The 22074-nt window shown below is 38.8% G+C and overlaps 1 protein-coding gene across 38 annotated transcripts in view; it reads left to right on the forward strand.

The window, feature by feature from the left end:
- Positions 1-22074, forward strand: part of TCF4 (transcription factor 4) — a 366421-nt gene that overhangs the window by 336145 nt on the left and 8202 nt on the right. For 25 of the 38 annotated variants that reach the window (XM_030810368.1, XM_030810386.1, XM_030810377.1 and 22 more), the window contains 2 exons: positions 19027-19162; positions 21071-21233. In XM_030810368.1, coding sequence (XP_030666228.1) covers positions 19027-19162; positions 21071-21233 — 299 coding nt within the window. The remainder of the gene's footprint in view (positions 1-19026; positions 19163-21070; positions 21234-22074) is intronic. The other 13 variants (XM_030810379.1, XM_030810380.1, XM_030810373.1 and 10 more) reach the window with 1 other exon arrangement.

Consider the following 22074-nt stretch of genomic DNA (forward strand, 5'->3'; position numbering starts at 1 on the left):
GACTGTGTAATTTAATAGAGTAGCTTTACCACTACCTATTTAGAATAAGTCTTTATTTGAATTATATTTAAGCAGATTTGTCCATATTACAATTGTGATTTTTTTCCTTATTACTTTTGAAAGTATTTTGGAGATAATTCTTTTTGAGGATGATTATGAAGATTCAGAGACTCTTCTTAATAGAATATTAAGTGATGACAATTAATGAGGTGACCAGAGTGGTGGAGAATGTAACTTGACCAGTGATTCTCTGTAGTTCTGATCCTCACAAGCTCTACCTTGTCTCTAAGCACCTTAGTGTCCTATTTTGTCCCTTACAGGCTCGCTAAAAGTTGCTTGGATGAAGGTATATTTTCCATTATCACTGTAGCATTTCTCATTTAAGCATGGTCCCGAAGGGAAATGCAAAATACATACAAATTATTATGAGGTTCTTTTAAGTTCTTGCTCAGTAGTATTCTCCTGTCCATCTTTCAGTTTCTCTTAATAAAAGGCTGAGATTAAGAGTACCATTCTGAACGGTGTAGTATTGAAATCTGCAACCAATTTGAAACCAAAAATACTGGTTTATAAATAGAAGCAATGAACTCACATCTAAAATGTGGAAAGATATTTTTGAATGCCAAAGAGAAATCTTTTTTTCTTTTCCTTGACCTCTGCCCTAAAAATTCATCATTGAATAAAAATTGTTTATATGTTCATGGCAGTTGCTTAGAGTTTACAAAAGAAAAGTCTAGATTTTAATTTAGCTTGGCCTCAGGTAATGTGTTAAATACACTTGGGATGCATATAATATGAGATTTTCGTTTGTACAGCTCTTTTTTTTTAACTACGATGTTTAAACAATACTGCTTTTAATTAAGAAATCTGGCTTTATTAAAAGCCAGATCTGTGACTTATAACCATTTCTGTATATCTGCTCTCAATCAAGAGAAAAATAGTTTAATTTCTGTAGCTGTGTTCATTTTGCATATGTTAAACGGATGTAACATGCACCCAAGGCATTGCTTCAGAGACAGTCTTTTCCATAAATATGTAAAGTTTTTCTTAAATGCCATATGTAGGTTAAGTGGTTCTTTTAAATATTAAACTATACATAAATGCTTTTTGGGACTATTTGACCTTTGAATTGACTCCTTTTTGAGTCAGATTCAGAGGTGGGATGGGAGGAAAAGACTAGAATTATTTTTGGAGATGAGAAGTTGGACTGACCTCAGTAGAAGCGAAAGTGAGACGATTGAATAGAACGGTAGAAAAAAGAAAATAATTAGCCAATATTACATAGAAACCCCTTTAATTTGATCTTGATATATACACACACACACACACACACACACACACACACACACACAAGCAATAAAGCCGCCAGTTTTGCTGATAAGGATAAGTTGCTGTTTTCTCCTCTGAAGACATTTAATATTCAATCAAGGACAGCCACAGAGCCAAGCAGATCATAGCGTAACTCCAAAGATATGGCATGTCATCACCTTGCTGCCCTTTGAACCAAATGGGGTTTTGCAGTCTCTCTCCTTTCTTCTTGAAAACCATTCAACGTGTCCCCAGAATCTGAGCTCCTCAGCCTGAAACACTAATGTGTGTGAAAAGGATTGGTTTGGCATATCTTTCCCATGCAAACTGGTATGAATTTTAAAACAAAAACATAAGAACAAAGGAAATAGTTTTTGAATTTAATCAGTCTGAAGTTAGCCTTTGACCATTTGATACATTCCACAATAAAAAGGAAGTTTAAGGGGAAGGCAAAAAAAAAAACTCATCCCCCTTCCCCCCAACAACAAAAAAATTCAAGGAGGATACTGGTAATGTTTTCCACATTTGAATTTTAATACATGAAACAGGCTATAAAACTTTGGCCAGCTGCAGTAAATAAAGTAGCCGTGGGAGGTATGCACCGGAAACTTCAGCAGAGAGCACTGGTGAGAGTCTCATTCCCAACTACACACCTTCGTTTGTTGTTCTGGGCGGAAGCGAGTTGCAGTAACTTGATACTCATGCCAGTCCGGGTTTTGTTTTGAGCACATCACCTTTCTAACTCTCCTTAGTAATTCCTTCTGATTAAAGAGTAGACAGCTTTGAATCCTCTCGACCTCTGTACGCTTCTCGTTTGCTTTCTCCCCGCCGTCCAAAAATCAAAACAAAATGGCTTGATAACTTGGAAGGTGATATAAGCATTTCTTTCTGCAGCAGCTTGAAATCGTAGTGGGGAAAACTGTGGTTCTGCCTCGGCTGTTATGTTATCTCATTTAATTGCTAACATATTGTCCTTAGCTTTTGATTCATAAAATGTTTTCCTTGGAGTTCTGAAGTAGGTCTTCAGTGATTTACCAAGTATTAGTATAATGAAAGGGATTTTTTTTTCACAGCGGCATGGCTCATAACACAAGAGCGAATGTTTGTATACTTGCAAGCTTTCTGGATGATATTATTGAGCTATGCTTATTTCCTGCTCAAAAACCTTTCCTGCCTTTCCATTTTCTACAAGATAAAGACCAATTCCTTAGCTCAGCGTTTGAAGCCTATTGCCATTTACCGAAAGCCTTATGTTGAGCTCGTCCAATCTGCAACAAGTCTTCCAGCAAGACAAGGCTGGGCATATTACCAGAATTCACCCTGTATGTTCTCCTTCGGTACTTCTGTATCTCTCTGTCTTGTCCAGCCCTATCTGCTTATCTCTGTACACCTAATACCCACCCATTCTCAAAGCACTGACTCAAATCATTCTTCTTCCAGGAAGCCTTCCCTTGCTACCCCACCCATGCTAGCCATTTTTTTCTCTATTCTTACAGCCCTATGAATCATACCATTTCTAGATATTTATCTTACCCAGCTCCGCATATTTGTGCATCTTTTATAGATACGACTCTGCCTTACCAACTGTTGTAAATTCCTCGAGTCCCACATATTATATTTTGTCTCTCTCCCCCCGACCCCTGTAAATAGATCATCCATAGAAATGGGAGAAAAGAAACTAGGAAACTTAACATTTTGTGAGTGTGAGTTGGCAGCCCCTCTGCTAGGCGCTGCACATGTGTTGTCTTAGGCAGTCTTCACAACAGCCCAGTGAGGATGATAATAGTGGTCATTTCAGGTGTCGGTAAAGTGAGCCTTAGAAGTTTGAGCAGTTAGTCTCAAGTCATGCAGCTGGATTTAAACTCAAGCACATCAACTCCAAATTCAATGCTCTTTTTTACTACCAGGCATACTCTCCAGAGATTATCTGTGAGAACACCTTTTCAGAACTTATTTTAAATGCTAGGAGCTTGTGATTTTCAAACCTTGATAAGTGTTGGTTGGCAAAAGAAGTTTCCAGGTATTCCATGGCTGGGTTCCCAGAGCAGCTCTCTTCCCAAATGTATAGACAGAGAACTTTCCCTCCAAAGTGGTGGCATGCCTGGATTAAAACCCACATTATCTATGCACTTATTCTTAAACCAACATGTTTGCGCTGAGTGCCTAAGAGGTGTGAACTCTCCCTACCAGGGTCCTTGAGGTAGCAAATTTTAAGTTATCAAGTTATTTTTCTTACTATAACCACCCACTTTTCTTCCAAAATTAAAGCAGAAATCTCTGACTGTGGGAGAATAAGGAAATAGCCAGGTCTTCACTACCCTAATTAGAAACTCTTACCAAGTATGATTCCCTCTTTGCCTCAGAGACCTCCATGATTAATCCTGATATTAAATGATTAGATTTCTTATAAATTATGGAAAGGGCAATTTTCCAGATAGAATTCTGTCTGTTGTTCATTCAGTATTCAGATCCACAGATGAGGCCTGAAAAGAAGCGTTTCAAATGACCTAATCTCTTTTTTAACTGACTAAGAACAAAACCCACATCAAACTTGTCTTTATGTGACTCTGTGTGTTCCCGTTTGTTTGTTGGTAGAGTCAGCAACTGTGGGATCATTGAGCTAAAAATCCCCTCTACTATTCATATATCGCATTAGTGTAGCTCTCAGATCCTTCGTGTTTAAAGTCTATTTATTCATTTCAATAACATTTATCCGTGGTTACCAAGTGTAGGTTCTGTGCTCTCAAGGAATTCACAGACTAGTAGGAAAAGATGTGTACTTAAGCAGATTGCTCCCTGCCAGTCTGCTATGCCCTCTAAAAGACCAGGGGCCTGACTCTTATCCAGTAGTGAAAGATCACATGGTTGTTTAGTAGAGGAGTGGTCATCTCCAGTTCACTTAGGGATTGGGGAGTCATGTGCAACTCACCCCACACACCTGTCCTCCACAGCATCCCTCCAGAGTCCTGCAGGTGGGGGGTGTGGAACCCATTTCAGAAACCACCAATAAAAGTGGATCTTAGCCCAGTTTTCCTCTTTTCAGTAACAATTTTAGTTTTACTTTGGATTAAATGCAGTCTATCAAAAGAGCATTCCTTAGGCAAAGTGGTATCTTTTTATTTAACTGACATTATATACATGAAAACTTTTACCTCTTAGGGCTTCATAGGACAAACAACTTCAATTAGTTTTCCTTGTATAGTTAAGAGCTCAGACCACTGAATTTTAGATTCTGAAAGTACCTTGGAAATCACTTAGCCCATTGCCCTTCTTTGAAGACTGAGGCCTAGGAAGGGGAAGTGACCAAACCATGGGTACTCACTAGTAGGATTAGAAACTAGACAAAAGAGGCTGGACGTGGTGGCTCATGCCTGTAAGCCCAGCAATTTAGGAGGCCGAGGCAGGTGGATCACTGGAGGTCAGAAGTTCGAGACCAGCCTGGCCAACATGGCGAAACCCTGTCTCTACCATACAAAAATTAGCCAGGCGTGGTGGTGCATACCTGTAATCCCAGCTACTGAGGAGGCTGAGGCAGGAGAATTGCTTGAACTCTGGAGGCACAGGTTGCAGTGAGGCAAGATTGTGCCACTGCACTCCAGCCTGGGTGACACAGAGAGACCCTGCCACACACACAAAAAAGGAAACCAGACAAAACAGCAAGCAGACCAGCACTCCTTGTGCTGTATCCTACACTGCTCAGCTGACTTCCTCTTTACCCTAATAGCATAACCATTTCAAAACTGAGTGGTAGAAATTAGAAACCATTCTGTTACTCTGACTTAACTAATGAAATCCAAGAAAACTGTAGTTGGCCCTAGGCTGCCTGCAATGAGTTGCTATTTAGCTCTACCAGTAATATTTGGCAAAAAGAGAGGGTAGTGGGCATTGATGTGATGTGGCAGTTACTGGTACATAGTCATGGGAGCAGCAGGAGTCAGAAAATTCTGTTTCTCTGTGGGCCTCTTCAACAAAGATATGATCAACAGAGGCATCAGCATCTTCAGTTGATAAAGTTGATAAAATAGAAAACTATTTTCTAAATAGCCTGTTACAGAATTTCACCCAAGCTATTGGTGGTCAACATCATCTTTTAATAGCTACTATCTTGTTTTTCTTTAAATTAGGATATTTGCCTTCTCTAGTGTTCTGTCATCTCTCCCAATCTCCACAACTATCAAGTATTTCAGAGAGCAGATTAGCAACCTCAAATGAAAGTTTTGATCTTTATCAATTTATCAGTTGCTCCTCTTGGGCTTTCACAGGTTTTGATTCCATAAAGTTCTGTGTCTATTTGAGTGCATACTTCATTTCTAAGCAGTTATTCCCATGGACTCTCAGGGAATTTAAGAGATTATCTCTACTGAAATCCCCCTACAGATTCCCTGCCAAGCAGTCAACAAGCCTTGATCAGCCTTCTTCCTTCAAGGGTGACTAGCTCCAAATGCCCACAAAGTCCATTTTCATCAAATATTTGAAAGTTCTTCCTAGGTCCAGCCCAGATTTGCTTTTTTCTACAGTCCTTATGTTTCTGCCCAATAGAATTGCCCACAAGTCAAGTCCAACAAGCACTTGAGAAACTCAGTTATTTGAAGACAGTCTACTCAGTGTTTTTTTTCCTCTAGACGAAACATCACTATCTTCAAATATTTAACCTGAAAAAAAGTTTGGACTCCCTGTCATGAACTCCATTGCTTCCCAGTGCATTCTCCCTAGTTTAGCAAGGATGCCGTTTTCTCCACAAGAACCTTTTAGTGTGTGGAACCGCAAACTGAACACAGTGCTTAAGGAAGGATCAAGTGGACTAGGGTGGATCTATCTCCTCCCCCATTTAGTACCTTGTATCTTCATGAAGGCCACCTAACAATATCCTATTTTGCTGTGTTTGATGCTTTCATTGTCCTGCTGACATATATTCAATTTGTAATCAGCTGAAATCCGTAAGCCACATATCTCCCCAGTCTCACTGTGTACTTTTTGTTGTGTCTGTACAAAACTTCATGAAACCCCATTGAATATTATATTGTAACCTCAATCTGATTCCTGTTTAATGGTTTCCCTGAAGCCCTCATTCAGTCACATACTCTGCCATCTCTGTTGCTGGCAAATGCGATGGGTGTGACTAATGCCAAAATCAAAGCCACAATACAAATATTTTCAGGGGAGGGGATTGATGAGAAGGCCATGAGGCTCAGTTTACAGACATTCTTTCTACATGAGTGCTGTCTTCTATCCTTTGAGTTTAATCTCAGCTGGTTCTGTCTCCCTCCTTATACACTGTATGGCCCACCTTTGCTCATTTTGTCCATAGCGTTGTCACAGAAGCCGGGCATGCAGCACTCACTGTGAAGCAGGAAATGAGGCTTGTCCAGAATGCCTTGCTCTGGTGGAACCAAACTGAGTTTGAGAGGCCATTCCTCTGTTTCAGAGCACTTTCAAAACTATTTTCTAAATAGCCTGTTACAGAATTTCACCCAAGCTATTGGTGGTCAACATCATCTTTCAATAGCTACTATCTTGTTTTTCTTTAAATTAGGATATTTACCTTCTCTAGTGTTCTGTCATCTCTCCTAATCTCCACAACTATCAAGTATTTTGGAGAGCAGATTAGCAACCTCAACTGAAAGTTTTGATCTTTATCAGTATCATACTTTATTTGTTAAAAACTGAAAAGAAAAAAAGGACAGAAAGGAAAAAGAACTTGAAGAAATTCTTTTAGCCATGGATTAGTGATAACAGCTGAGAATCCTTGAGCTTACCATTTGATATTTCTATATTAATTTAAAGAAAAGTCAAAAGATTTTGAATACAGCAATAGCAGTGAGATCCTTTAAGCTCTATTCAGCAGCCCCTAAGAAAAGTGATTAGGACACTGTGCATGCCCATATGTGAACACGGTTGGTCACCTTAGGTATTTCCCCTTCTTTCCACATCAATACATATTTTACTCAAATTCAGACTCTATGATGTTGAAACAGTCTGGCATTGGATGTTTACCTCAAAACCCTGCTCTCTCTGCACCTAGGACAAACAAATCCTAGTTCTCTGGTGTTTAGCATCTTGGAGCCATGAATTTTAAATAAATCAAAAACAAAAACCTTCTCTTTCCCAGTTTTAAAATATAAAAGATGCACACACACACACACGCACATGCACATGTATATTTAAAATAGACCCTGTAACCTCATCATATTCTTACATCCTTACATGGTTTTCTTCTTAAATTATGGAGGAAAAGGCAGGCAGACACTTTTGATAGCACAGTGATCATCATTTTTTAAATGAACTGTTACAAGGACATAATCTTAAACTATCCATAATTTGGAATAGGCACAACTGTGCATTTAAAAAAATGCAATATTACCCCTATTTTCTCAAGAAAGCAGATTTTCCGGAGGGAAAAGTATATATTGTATATATTAGAAAATACACATATGTTCATTCACTCCTTCTGCATCTGCTGTACTTCAGATGCTTTGGGGGATGCATAAACGTGTAAAAGAAAGTATCTGATCTTACAGGCCTTTTATCCTGGTAGAGTGATAATACAAATATGGGTCTAACTATAATGCAAGGTAGAATTATGAAATGACCTAAGAAGCAATTCAGACCACTAGGAAAAGCTTCCTGGAGAAGATGCCATTGAGCTCATATTCGAGTCCACATAGAGTTTCAACAATTAGAGACAGGATAGAAAAGGCGTTGCAGAGCCATATAATAAACATGATTTAAAACCAAAAACAGAAAATAAAGGCTCATGCACCTAAATGGAAGTAAGAAAATTGCCTGATGATACCAGCCCTTGCAGCTTGCCAGCCAGGGCTGCATTGGGTGAAAAGCCCCTCCACAGCACGGCAGCTCCAGCAGTTGGCTCGAATATTTCACATGAGAGTCCACAGGAAGAGCGAGCTTTCATGTATATTTTTTACATCCAAATTAAGTTAACTCATGGAATTTTCCACCCTTAGGAATTAAAGTAGCAACTCATGAAGTAATTCAGTTATGTCATTCATACCAAAACAGAAAATACTGGAGCAACTTGGCACTGTTTAAAAGCCAAGATTAGGCCTTGGCCATTTTATATTTTTTCACATTCCATGGCCGTTGTGTTATTTTAACTTTTATTATGGCTGTAAATTTTTCAAATCAAAAGTATCTTAATTGCTTAGAAAACAGAAGTTGAAAATGGGTTCATAGTAAGAAGAGGGTTTAGGCAAAGCAGCTTCAGGAGTGAGAACTGAAAAAAAGCTGTAGCATTACATTTTCTGTAATGTGAGGGTTCTACCTAATTGGTTGACATTCACAGTTGTGCATAATTATAGCTTCCTCTATATCCATAAATCATCTTAGAACTATAAAGTTGAGTTTAACCAAAAGATCTGTCCAATATTAGTTAAATGACATCTTTAGGGAAGCATTGTCCTGCTACAATAGCCACATTCATTTTAAAGCAGTTAATTGGACACATTGTCAAAAACCATGGTATTGAGTTTCCACATTTTAATTTCACATTTGCCTTCTCCCTGGCTTCTGCACACAGACGGGTCTCTTTTGGAGCTGAAAGTGTGTGAAAGTTATTGGAGAATGGTAGTCTCTGGGTAATGTTTCTGTAAGCTGCCCAAAATTTTCCCCCTGTAGTCTAGATGGGAAACAGCTGGTTTTTGTTTAAAAAGCTGTTTTGCAAAATGTCTAAATCTTGAGATATAGAACTGAGGTCACCATTAAAGCAGGTGCTTAAGAGCAAGTGAGAAAGACTTCAGAGGCTGACTGGCTCTGGAATCTTCTGCAGGGCACTTCCTATTAGAAGAAAAGTGTTGAAGTTTGCTCCTTTATTTAGGGCACAGCTATAAGTATTAATAAGTAAGTGCACTAGCAATACTACTAGAAATTGAGTATTTTTGAACATAGCCAGCCCTCAAGTGAATAATTAGCTCAGTATGAAAGGAACTAAAATGGTCATTTTTCTCACAGGGCTTCAAGATACAAGAGCCCAAGGCGCTCTAGTCTCCTTTGGGTGTTTGAATTTCCTCTTTAAACACACCAACAGTAAAAGAACTACTATTTCAAATAAGCAGTACCATAACTGACTATATCTTCCGAGGTTTTGGGTGCAGTCTAAGGGAAAGGGGGAAAAGAGACCCGACTTGGCAAGACCCGTACCGAAGCGGTTTGGAAAAAAAGCAAAGCAAAAAACATGTGGAACCACTAAAGGCCAGTGCACGTCAGGTATCCACCAGTCTGAAGATGAAAGGAAGTAAGCCTCCTCCCCTGGGAGCTGGAGGTTATTAGCAGCTGTTTATCCAGTCGGGAATAGAGATTAACATTGTACTTTTTTTTTTAAGAACTAGAAGAAAATTTGTTTGGGAAGTTGGCTTTTCATATCAAGTCACTGCGCCTTGCCAAAAAAAACTTCCTTTCTCAGAACTCATGTACTAGCATTGAGCAATGTTATGATGCTCTGAGAAACTCTGCATTACCAAAAAGTCTTTCTCCATTAAATAGAACAGAAAAGGACAGAGAAATGGGTGGACGTTTGCCATTGACACATTGCAGTTGTACTCTTTACCATGTGAAATTCGCCGTTTGGTCTATTACCTGTTCTCCAGCCTGACTCTAAATGGGACACTCTGCCCTCTACCTCTCACACGCACCCTCACAACTTAATCATTGCCACCCTAAGGTGCACACAATGGGTTCTGCAGATACCTACTGCCTGTAAAAAGACCTTTAATGCGATATTGGGGAAGCTGCCTATTACTCTGGGTGCTTTATTCTCAAAAACAAACAAACAAACCAAAAAAAAATGAGTTGGATATGGATATTTTTTCCCCTGATTTAATGCTACTCTTAATGTCATTTTCTTTTATTAAATCCTTTCTTCTGCTTTTGATCTTATTTATAGCAGAGCCACTGGTCATATGGAAACTATTACTGTATAGCTGCGAGATGAAAGACTTCATGGCAATTAAATAAGAGTGAATCATTTGGGCCAATAATACACACATACAGTGAGGTACCATTTGTGTCCAAAATGCCCTGTGTTGTTCACTTTGTAGCAAAGCCATTGAGCTTTACAAAGGGCTTTACAAAAATCTGCTTTTTGTCAGAAATATGTAGTCTGACAATATGAAAACACATGTTAACACACAGTCCTTAGCTGCTTGCTTCTTCACACATACACAGTATCTAAATCATGCCACTTATTGATATAAAATGAAATTTTCACTTAAAGTTGGGATGTTATTTAATTGTGTTAAGCGTCAGCTCTTTAAAAATATATTTGGATAATCTATATCAAAATTCTACCCATCATTCAAAACCTGCCTAAAATGCCATGTTCTTCTTAAAGTAGTCCCTGGTTTCCTAAACGGATATGACTTCATCATTTTTTAAAACCCCACATGACCTTGTACTCCTTTATGACATTCATCGTATTTTGCCTTGTAGAGTAATAATATTATCCCACCATTAAAATATCAGTGCCTGGGCTAGGCGCGGTGGTTTAGGCCTGTAATCCCAGCACTTTGGGAAGCCGAGGCAGGAGGATCACAAGTTCAGGAGTTCGAGACCAGCCTAGCCAACATGGTGAAACCCCGTCTCTACTAAAAATACAAAAATTAGCTGGGCGTGAAGGTGCACGCCTGTAATCCCAGCTACTCGGGAGGCTGAGGCAGGAGAATCGCTTGAACCCGGGAGGCGGAGGTTGCAGTGAGCCAAGATCATGCCACTGCACTCCTTTCTGGGCGACAAAGCAAGACTCCATCTTAAAAAAAAAAAAAAATCAGTGCCTGCAAAGTCATAGACGTGTCTGTCTTTTATTATTTTTCCCTGCAAATGCCCATGTAGTGTCTTGCATATAGTACACTTTCATAAGGCGCTTGTCAAATTAAGTGAAATGTTTATTATTTGATAGAAACATGCTAAATGTATATTTGACAATATCAAACAATTAGATTTCAGACATAGTCTCACAGATCCATACCATTTGTGTCATCATTTACTAAGCATCTAACTGCACATTGTACTATTACACTCCTGTGCAGTGACCTGTGCAGTTCCTGTCCTTGGGATGGGATGCTCACAAATGGAGACAAGTATAGGCTTTACGAATGGCAGCAAAACAAACTTATTGAAGTTTATGCCCTGTACCATTCAACAATGACCTTGAATGTGTTTTAAGGGTGGTGTCTGTAATGCATAGTGAGCTCAGTGAGGTGACAAGAAAGTGGAGATTTCTGGAGATCCACTCAGCCCTGAAGGGTCAGAGAGTAAGCGGATCTGTGGGGCTAATAAAAGAGAAGCAGTTGGTGAGTTGGGAGAGAAAAACCAGCCCAGCAGACAGAGCATGGAGGGCTTTGCTCAAGCCTTAGTGATGTGGGCATGAACCCAGCAGATGAGAGGCCACGCGCAGGTAATTGAACATTGATAGTGAGGAATTTAAAAATAGGAGGGAACTGCATTGGTCCTGGGAGTCTAGGTGAAGGATGCATCAGCACAAGGTGGACCTTTTAGACTGGATCCATACAGCAAGCAAGAGCCAGGCCGAAGCCTTAATGTTGCAAGGGATCCACTGATGGAGAGAGAATATTGCATTTCAAAGATGAGTATTTGGAAAGTGATGGGGAAGAAATGGTTCATTAGTTTAGATGAGCTTCTTTATACTTGTACTCTCTTTTCAAATATATTACAATAAGCATGTGTTACTTGAATAACAAGAAAAGCATTTAAAAAATAAAAGCCAGTATGTAATGGTAAATCCCTAGGGATCCTTAGGGGTGGGCCACCTGGACCGGCTAAAAAGTGCGTGGAGGTCAGCAGCATGACTGCGCTCTCACGGGTATGCTTGCACTTCAGGCATTCAGAATTCCAAGTGTAAATCAAGTGTCCAGTTGTCTTTCCTTTAAACAGAAGCTGTTTACACATAATTGCTAGACTTCACCATACTCTCTGTGCTAGATATGTTTGGTTCACTAGGATGGATTAACCTTAGTTCCATACCATCTACTTACTAGCCTGCTATGTGGAGCAAGGAAGAGATAGAGGAATGGGCTCTGTTAATCTGCCAGTGTCCCCACTAGGTGAGCTCCATTCAGTTATGGTTTCCACTATAGGAAAATGATGTCGAGAATTGAGTGTGTGGGATACAGAAAAGAGAAATGAAACAGTTTTAATAGATGGAACGTATGAGTTAGTACAAGAAAGATGAACTGAGGTCGGCTCATATCCATTTGCATTTCTTGAGCTATATCACAGAATCATTCGTTTAACCATTTTGGTGAACATCCAGGGGAGTTTCAGCCCAGCTGATCACATGATAGACAAGCACTGCCAAGGTCAGGATCGTTTAGATCATGTTTAAATCCTCTTGAAAATTATTTTATTATCTGGAGAATCAATATTAAATAAATCTCCAAGAATTGCACAATAAGGAATTACCTTACATTTCATACAGAACATAAGTGAAGCTGTGATGTTTCTGGAAAACAATGTAGGTGTTCTCAAGACGGTTATGAAATCTTCTCCCAACATACATGTTAAGAATCAAGTAAAAATCCAAACAAAAGAATTGAATCCAGATCTGATGTTAATGAAAAGTCTCTTAAAGGTTTAATCACATGTACTAAAGAAAAATCATCTGATAATTTTTTAAACTGAGAAATCATGGAAATTATGTTTGTGGTTGGAGTGTCCCAGATGTTAGCTCTTTCTCCCACAACAGGTGGTTATTAGAGGTAGGTCTTGTTTTCTGCAGATCCTCTGTGCCTCTAGTGTTGTTCCTCACAGTATCTATCTACTGCTGCCATTCCATGAACTTCCGAGTTCCCATCTGTGAGCCATTAAAAAAGTTTGCATGACCGCTTCCCACCTCTTTAAAAGATGCACTTTTGTACTAAATGGTGTTTTGCACATTTGAGAAAATAAGTTTGCTTTCCTCTAATATGACAGAGGTCTGGCAAGATAATTGAAACTGAAATCTAGTACTCTACAACTGTCATGTATAATTGATATTTCATGGGGAGATTACAGTTCAGACACCAAAACTGTTTTCTCTATCAGTGGGTTTCTAATTACAGTGAAAACCCATCAGCTTTTCTTTTGTGTTAATGGAAAAACGAGAGAGAAAAGTAACAGTAAGTCACAGTTACCAGGACTTCTGTCTTTGTCCCATTTTGTTGTTCTTCTTTCTAAAAACAAACAAAAAAATCCTATGTCCAAAATTGGAAACCAGATGCCATTAATAGCAAACTTTAATTTTGATGTACCAAAATGTTTATAATAGTATATCCAGTTTTGTGTCATTATCACTTGGTCTAGAAACTGATGACAAGTTTCCTAAAGTTCCCATTGTATACTCTTTTAGAAGGATTATGGTAGAATAGAAGTGACTGAGGTCTGAAAGCCTGTTTTGAAGCAGTTATCTCTGGAGATAACATTAACTAGGATTGAATAACTGCCAAATTAAATTTAATACATTTTCCCATCCATGAAATAGGCCTCTTAAATACAACAGAATAATTACTTTCACAATACTCCCTGGAAACAAAGAGAGCAAAAATATTGAATGTCTTTTCTGTTTGTGGTGTTTGTTGTTAGCTAGAGGATAAGGACAAGGATATTTACCACAATGCTGAATGCATCTCCATATAAAAACAGCCTTGCCAACAGCCACCTAATTTGAATCTGCATGTCTTTTAAATCTGTTTATGTTGGAGGGATCGTGGCAAATATTAAATTTTATAATTTAGTTAGACATCTTGGCCTGAGTTAATGAACTATGATTTTCCCCCTACAATAAAGAAAATGGAAATGATTTTCCTGTATCTATATATGTATGTATATATATGTATGTTATATGCTTGTACCTAGGTGTGTATATACATGTATGGACACACACACACACACACTGTTTTAAAACAAAAGCTCTGGGAAATAAACCCCTCTTGCCCCCTAACTCTGCTCCCCTCTCCTATATAATTGTTCAGTGTTGTAAGTTTTCTGAGTTCAAAATCTGTTTTAGATCTCTAACTAAACATTGAAAGTTAGATCTTAAGTCACTTCACCATTCTTGGCCTTAGCTTTCTTTGTAAAATGAAGAGTTTGACCTAACTGATATATAACCAAGGTCCTCTAAGCCCTTGACGTCTAAGTTCTGTGATTTAAAAGTGCTTCTATCAGTTTATCAAGCCCTTTCTTGGAAACTAAGGTTATTTAAAATTATATGGTGCTTACGTGATTCAAAATAATTATTGCATATCTAATGACATTTAATTATTTCCAGTGACAAATTCACACAGGAGAATTTAAATAGCTGTGTTGGAATTTGAGTATAATTTGACCTAAGATACAATGTAACTCAGATATTTACACCTACATGTACCAGCCAATATGTGGACGGGACAGGCCAAGCTGGCTGTGTTTGGACTACATGATCTTATCTCCCCTTCCTCCTTTGTAGCTCTCTGGACCAGGAAAATTCCTGTCATTAAGGTGGCCCATTCATAGTATGACCTATGTCTGCTTCAAAATGAATTGGGCCATCCAGTGATCTTGGCATTCTGAGCTTAGAAATACAAAGAGGAAATTAGCAGGAGGTACAGAACCAGAAAGAATGCACCAAGAGGTATCATGAAGAAAGAGTCCAATCTGTCATCATGAGAGGGCAGAAGCCGGAGAGAAGCAGAGGTGCCCCCAGAGAGAGGAGAGAGGCTGAATAGCCCAGCAGAGGCGAGGAGTGGCATTCGGTTCCTAAGAGCTCTCTGAGTCCAAAACCTAAGCTACAGAAAACTATTTATGATAATCTTTTATTTGAACAAACTCAAATAGGTTTCTCTTCCTTGCTATTAAAACTACCCCACTAAATTGATCAATGTACAAAAATCCCCCCAAGAATCATTTATGAGTTCCACAAAAACCGGGACCACATCTGAGTTATTCCTCATTCGATCCCCAGTATCTCCCAAAGTGACAGGCATGAGCTAGATTAGAAAATGTTTGTTAAATTAGTAAATGCATTCTCTGATCAATCAATGAATAATCATTGAATAATTTTTAAATTTCACTTCTATGTTTTACTTTTAGCATAGATATCACTAAAACTGCATTGTACGTGACTATGGGAAGATTCACATTTACAATGAGTATCAATAAAATTAACTTTTCATAAGCTGGCTTTTAACTTTAGACTATTGTTATCTCTATGAAAAGGTTATCAAAATAGAACTTTAACAAGTATGGATTTTCTAAAAATAGGGACCAAATGTCATGCTTAGAATTGACTTGTAGGAATCTCCTTTCTCCTAGTCACATTATGATGTATTTAAGTTCAGAATGCCAAGATCATTGGATGGCCCAGCTCATTTTGAAGCAGACATGGGTCATCCTATGAATGGGCTGCCTTAATGCCAGTGGGCAAATCCCTGACCCTTGTGTATACAGAGAACAGTGTGGGTTTCTCCATCTATTTCTGTGTTATTCTAGCGATGGATTTGTGCTGACAATCCACCGTGTTTCTTCCCTTGTCTCTTATGTGACCAGAAATAATGTTTCTGAAAGAGAAGAAAACAGGGTTAGAATATGCCGTCTGTGGCCAAGGAAACAAGCAAAGCCAAGCCAATTATTCAAATTGGAATACTCTTCCACAGCCACAGGCAATGGAATTGATCCTATCCTAGAGAATCAAGCTCATTATTACATGGCTCTGGACCTATCAGAGGGCATTCATATGACCTGGAATAGACACAAGGGAAGTCTTAAAACATCACAACAAATTAGCCCGGCGTGGTGGTGGGTGCCTGTAATTCCAGTTACTTGGGAGGCTGAAGCAGGAGAATCACTTGAACCTGGGAGGCAGAGGTTGCAGTGAACGGAGATTGCGCCCCTGCACTCCAGCCTGGATGACAGAGCGAGACTCTGTCTCAAAAAAAAAAAAAAAAAAAAAAAAAAAAACCATCAGAACAACTTTGTCTCTAACATTCTTTATGGAAAATGATTTATATTATTTAAGATGATCTATGGAAAATAGATGGGGTTAGGTAACATATGGGCCTAAAATCCAAACAAAAATGTAGTTGGAACAACTATATCCTCAAATATATTTATAATATTTAAGAGTTTATAGTCATTGTATAGGGGAAACATTTAAAATTACATGGATTTTAACAAAACAGAGACAAAGATCACCGTAAGTGAAGATAGCTTGAGTTTTGAGGTTTCTTGAACTACACAGGCTATTATTTCTATATAACATGCAAGTATTTTCAGTCAAAACACACGATTCTGTCTGCAGTTATTATGTACCTATTATATACCAGTTGTCATGTACGATTGCATGGGTTCTCTTTTTCTCTTTTGAGAACTTACCTCAATGCAATCTAGAGGGAAAAAATTTCAAGAGCAGTAACTGAATATATTTTAAGTAAAAAGCAAAACATTACTCTTAAGTTATGTCACAGATGCTTGCAGAGAAATCTTGAGAGTGTTAATGATTCTGAAATAGGAGTACACTTCTCCTCTATGCTCAGATCTGTGGTTACCTTCAGTGATTTTGACTTAGAGTCATCCTTTGTAGAAATTCAAGAAATTACATCCATTGGGAATACAAATAAATATCAGTCAGCACAAAGAATTATTTAGGTTTATATTGATTGACAGACATAAAGAGCCACCGTTTGATCAAGGCCTGTAAAAATTCATGCTTACAAGTTGACATCTTAGATTGAAAGGATAATCATTGATTGAATCCGTTTTCTAATGCATGAATATAAAAACAGCAAATCAAAACCTCAATGGAAAATAGCTATCACGCTTCTGAATAAAAATTAAAATATATAGGAGAGTGAGTTACAAATGGTTGCTGGAGCACGTGGGCGTGGTCTGCCTATAAGAGAGCAGACTTCAGTCACAGAGGAAAGGAATGGTGTGGCAGGCAACAGGGTTGAATATGTTTTTTTTAAAAAAAAGGTCTGTACTTAACGCTATAGAGCTCTGGAAGCTGAAACTAGAATCAGTGAGTGAAATCTACAAAGAGGCCAATTTGTGGTAAAAATGGAATGGGCTTCTTTGGGAGATATCAGTCTCAGTACATTTGAAGCACCCCATAGAGGCCAAATAACCACCATTCAGAAAGTTTTGTGTTGCGACACAGGCACCGGGGAGCAGTGCTGGACTTCCTACATCTCTCTGCTGAAACATTCATTTGTACTTCCTGAGGCTCAAAAGCCTCAAGTATTGTCTTATTCTTGCTGTATTTTGAATCCAAACAGTTAATATGATTTATGTGATCATCTCCACCCAAAATTAAAAAAAAATTGGAGTGCATACACACACACACACGCACACATGAATATAAAAATGGCATATTTCAGGATCAATTACTTAAATATATTTTCAGTAAAAAGCAAAATATTATAGGCGATACTTAATACATAGCTGCCTTTATATAGCATGTGCTTATTAGGTCCTGTGAATTTGCTGTTGGTTCAGATTCTTATTGTTGATGCATTATTTGGAAATACCCTTTTAAAATATGTTCGTAACCAAAGAGTGAAGATTCTCCTTTCTGGTTTCATATTTTTGACCGCAAAAAAAAAAAATAAACCTGATTCATAGCAGTATAAATGTACGGTTAATTTTTTGTGTTTTAGACCCACCGTCCTGTGTAAATGCTCACTTAACCATAGGCTAAGAAAATACTTGGAAATAGAAAAGAAAATGTGAACTACTGATTGTCCTCTTAGTTGACAAATGCTTAATGTTTTTGCTTGAAGGCATATGCTATAAAGTAGGCAGTTGCTGTCTCAGTGCCACAAGTTCAATTTCTCTGGACCCCAGAGTAGATAGTAGTAGTTAATAAAAAGCTCAGCAGTATTTTTTTAATCAAGTAATCATGCTGTGTACTCTGTAATTTTATTCTTGGAAGCATAAAGAGTATTTACAATATGGTGTCTTTCTAGGATCAGAATAGTGAGGAGAAAAATGGAAAAATGTCCAAACATCCTTGCATGGCAATGATGGCATTACTGGTGTGTTTAATAAAACCTTTATTGGTACATTTTCCGGTGTGGTGGCATTGGCAGAAACCATCCCCCTTTGGATTTGGAACTCAGCAGCTGATGAAATACAGTAAACATTAATTTGGAATGGGCTGCCAGTTTTGGAAAGCCAGGTGACATTTTATTATATTTGTACCAAGCAGAGGCTGTGTCCCATACTGCTGTAGCTTCCGCTGTCAGAGGCTTAGCTGGCATTATGGAAAAAAAAAATGGCAGGCCTGAGAATCTTATCCCCTGAAATGAAAGTCGAATGCCAAATTGAAATTCCTGTAGGATTTCCGATAGCAATGGGGGAATTGAGAAGCTCACAATTAAGCATATGGGCATTAAGATAATTGTCAGATCTGTTGGCGGACATGATAGAAGACAGATGGGTACGAATCAGTGCGCTCCACTGCAGCACCCTGGGAGACAATTTGACGTTTTACCTGCCTGAGCTACTCTGCCATATTTGTCACTGAATGTACAGCACGGCATCTTACTGAGTGTTAAGTGTTTTCGCCGGGAACTATAGGTGCATGTGCGGTCCTTCAGCGCCCTCTAGTGAAATGCGTTTGGGAGTATGGCTTTTGAAAAGCCAGCCTTCCTTCATCAGGTCCTCGTGGCCTCTGGAAATAGCTGTCGCACCTCCGGTTCCTGCTCACCTCTCTGGTTCCTCTCGCCCTTTCAGGTGGGGACCCATCGTGAAGATGGCGTGGCCCTGAGAGGCAGCCATTCTCTTCTGCCAAACCAGGTTCCGGTTCCACAGCTTCCTGTCCAGTCTGCGACTTCCCCTGACCTGAACCCACCCCAGGACCCTTACAGAGGTAGGTTGGCCTCACCAGGGCACTTCTGACCTCACTTTCACAATAGGGCCAGTGTAAATACCCAGCCTCTTGGTGTTCATCCCTCAAGAAGCACTGGCAGAAACCCAGGAATCAAATTGGGCACAAAAATGGTAAGGAAATGGGAAAGTATTTAGAACTTCGCCCGCTAATCGTGTTTCTCCAGGGACTGTTTTCCTCAAACATCCTCTGAAATCCTGGTCCTATATCAGCAGGGAATGAGGCCACAGACTGATGAGAGGAAATTTTATTTTAGCTATTTCCACATTTTTCTCATTCAGGTTCTCTAATGTGGTTAGTTGTGGCCTGAAAATGATATTTCCAAATGAATAGGAAGGAAGGAAATTGTTTTTGTTGTTTAAGATGGAAGGAAATATAGGTGCATTTAAAAAATGAAGCTTGGTTGCATGATTTTCGCTCTTGAGTCATCTAGCCCTCTAATGATTGCCTCATACCAATGACTACGAACAGCTTTTCATGACCCCAGGAGGTTGGGCTATTGCTGGCCAGCTGACTAGGAGTCGCTTAGATAACATCTTCTCAGTCCCTTCACATTTAATATAAAAATGATAACATTGCCACAGGAATACATGTGGGCATTTTTTCAGCTGTTCAACATTATATAGATCTGAGTGTCAATTATATGTATAGGTATGTCTGCCCATTTTTATATTAATAATAATCATTTTATGGGCCTTTTTTTTGTTGTTGTTTTTGTTTTTGTTTCTGTTTTTGTTTTTGTTTGACAGAGCCTCACTCTGTTGCCCAGGCTGGAGTGCAGTGGTGTGATCTCAGCTCTCTGCAACCTTCACCTCCCAGGTTCAAGTGATTCTCCTGCCTCAGCCTCCCAGCGGGTAGCTAGGATTACAGACATGCATCACCATGCCTGGCTATTTTTCATATTTTTAGTAGAGACAGGGTTTCACCACATTAGCCAGGCTGGTCTTGAACTCCTGACCTCAAGTGATGCACCCGCCTCAGCCTTCCGAAAGTGCTGGGATTACAGGTGTGAGCCACCACACCTGGCCAGGACCTTTCTTATCAGGAGCCATTGGATTTTGTCCTCTTTGTCCTAAACCTGTGCTTCTCAAACTGCACATAAGCACAACCTGAGCATCTTGTTAAAATGCAGATTCTGCTTCTGTAGGTCTGGGATTGTCCATTTCTAATGGGCTCACAGATGATGAGGCCGCATGGACCAAAGTTTGAGTGGCAAGGTTCTAGAATACATAGATTACAAATAAAGGGGAATACTTGACAGATATGCTTCTACCTTTAAAAAAATTACTACATTAGGGTCGTGTTTTAAAATGCAGTGTGACTTGGAAAGTTGAGCAATGATAAAGCTAGAAATTTCTAAAATGAGTAGCAAACTGCCTTCCATATGTACCATTTTAAAATGCTGATTACTCCTTGAGAATAAGAGAAGCCTAATTTCAGAATATCATTAGGGTACCTATTGAAGTCTCGACTGCACATATTTAGCATACTCCCTGGGAATTATATTTTAAGGACATTTTTCTATTAAATCATTGCATATGGAAGAAACTCAATATAATAGCTGATATTTACTTGGGTTCTTAATCAGAACATTGGCTGTGTGATTTTCATGATTATGATTTTCATTGCAATTAAGTTGATGTTTTGTAGACAGTGAAATTACCATCTACTCCAAAAGATTGCAAAATAGAATTTAACCTTAGAGCCAATGCAGGGAAAACTTGTTTCTGCAGGTGCATTTTTTGAAACTTCAACAGATAGCAGGGGAAAAAAAAAGTGACAGAAGGATCACAGTTCAGCAGTATGAATTGTCTGCTGGCAGCTTTGCAATCTGGTGTGCAGGCAGTGAGATTTTGGTGTACATGTCACCTGATTTCTCTTTTTCTGTAGGCATGCCACCAGGACTACAGGGGCAGAGTGTCTCCTCTGGCAGCTCTGAGATCAAATCCGACGACGAGGGTGATGAGAACCTGCAAGACACGAAATCTTCAGAGGACAAGAAATTAGATGACGACAAGAAGGATATCAAATCAATTACTAGGTCAAGATCTAGGTAACAGTATATAATACTGTCGCTTCATTTAATTCCTTTATTGGACTTTGATGAAGTGAACAGAACGGGAAGAAACTATTCAGTTTTTTCCTGGCAGGTAAATTTACAGCTGAAAAGAAAATTAAAGGCCTACTCTAGAAGTACTAAAAGTATCATTTAAGATACCTGTACTCTAGTGGAGCCTAAAATGTTTTGGCATTTATGAATCTGGACCCAATGCTAATGACACACAGTGAAAAAAATTTGTATCTGATTCAAGTACAGATTATTTGTAAAACTATACTTTACTACAAATTTGGTCAGAAACGTTGTGTCTATAATATTTCTAAAAAGAGATTGTAGCCGTGTTAAAAACTTGACTGATGTATGTGCCAACTATAACTCTTTTCTTACCTCTAAAGTGAGAAAATGCTGATTTCCTAGATTTATCCTAAACATGCTGATGTATATAAGAGTAATACCTTGATTGCTAATGGTTTTTCCTCCTGGACACTCTTTTCTACAGAAAGCACAACTGCAGGAAAATAGCTTCTGTCTGGTTTTCTTAAATATCTGCTATCTTTAAATTCTAATCTGTATCTCCTTGAACTTTAATCTGGTAATCAGATGGTTTTTGAATACCACCACCCATGTACTTTGCCTCAATTCCCTGGGGTTGTTTTTATTCACAAATTCAACCAATTGTCTTAAGACTACAGCTTTCCTTCTAAAGGCTGTGGTTCTCAAGGTTCTATCTGGAATCTTTTGTGAGTTAAGAACATGCTGCCTCTTCATGTTGCCATTGTAATTATTGAGATAAATTCCATGTCTTGCCACAAGTTTAAAAATGCCGAATGCTTCT

This window comes from Nomascus leucogenys, chromosome 4 (assembly GCF_006542625.1).
Source record: "Nomascus leucogenys isolate Asia chromosome 4, Asia_NLE_v1, whole genome shotgun sequence".
Taxonomy (NCBI): Eukaryota; Metazoa; Chordata; class Mammalia; order Primates; family Hylobatidae; genus Nomascus; species Nomascus leucogenys.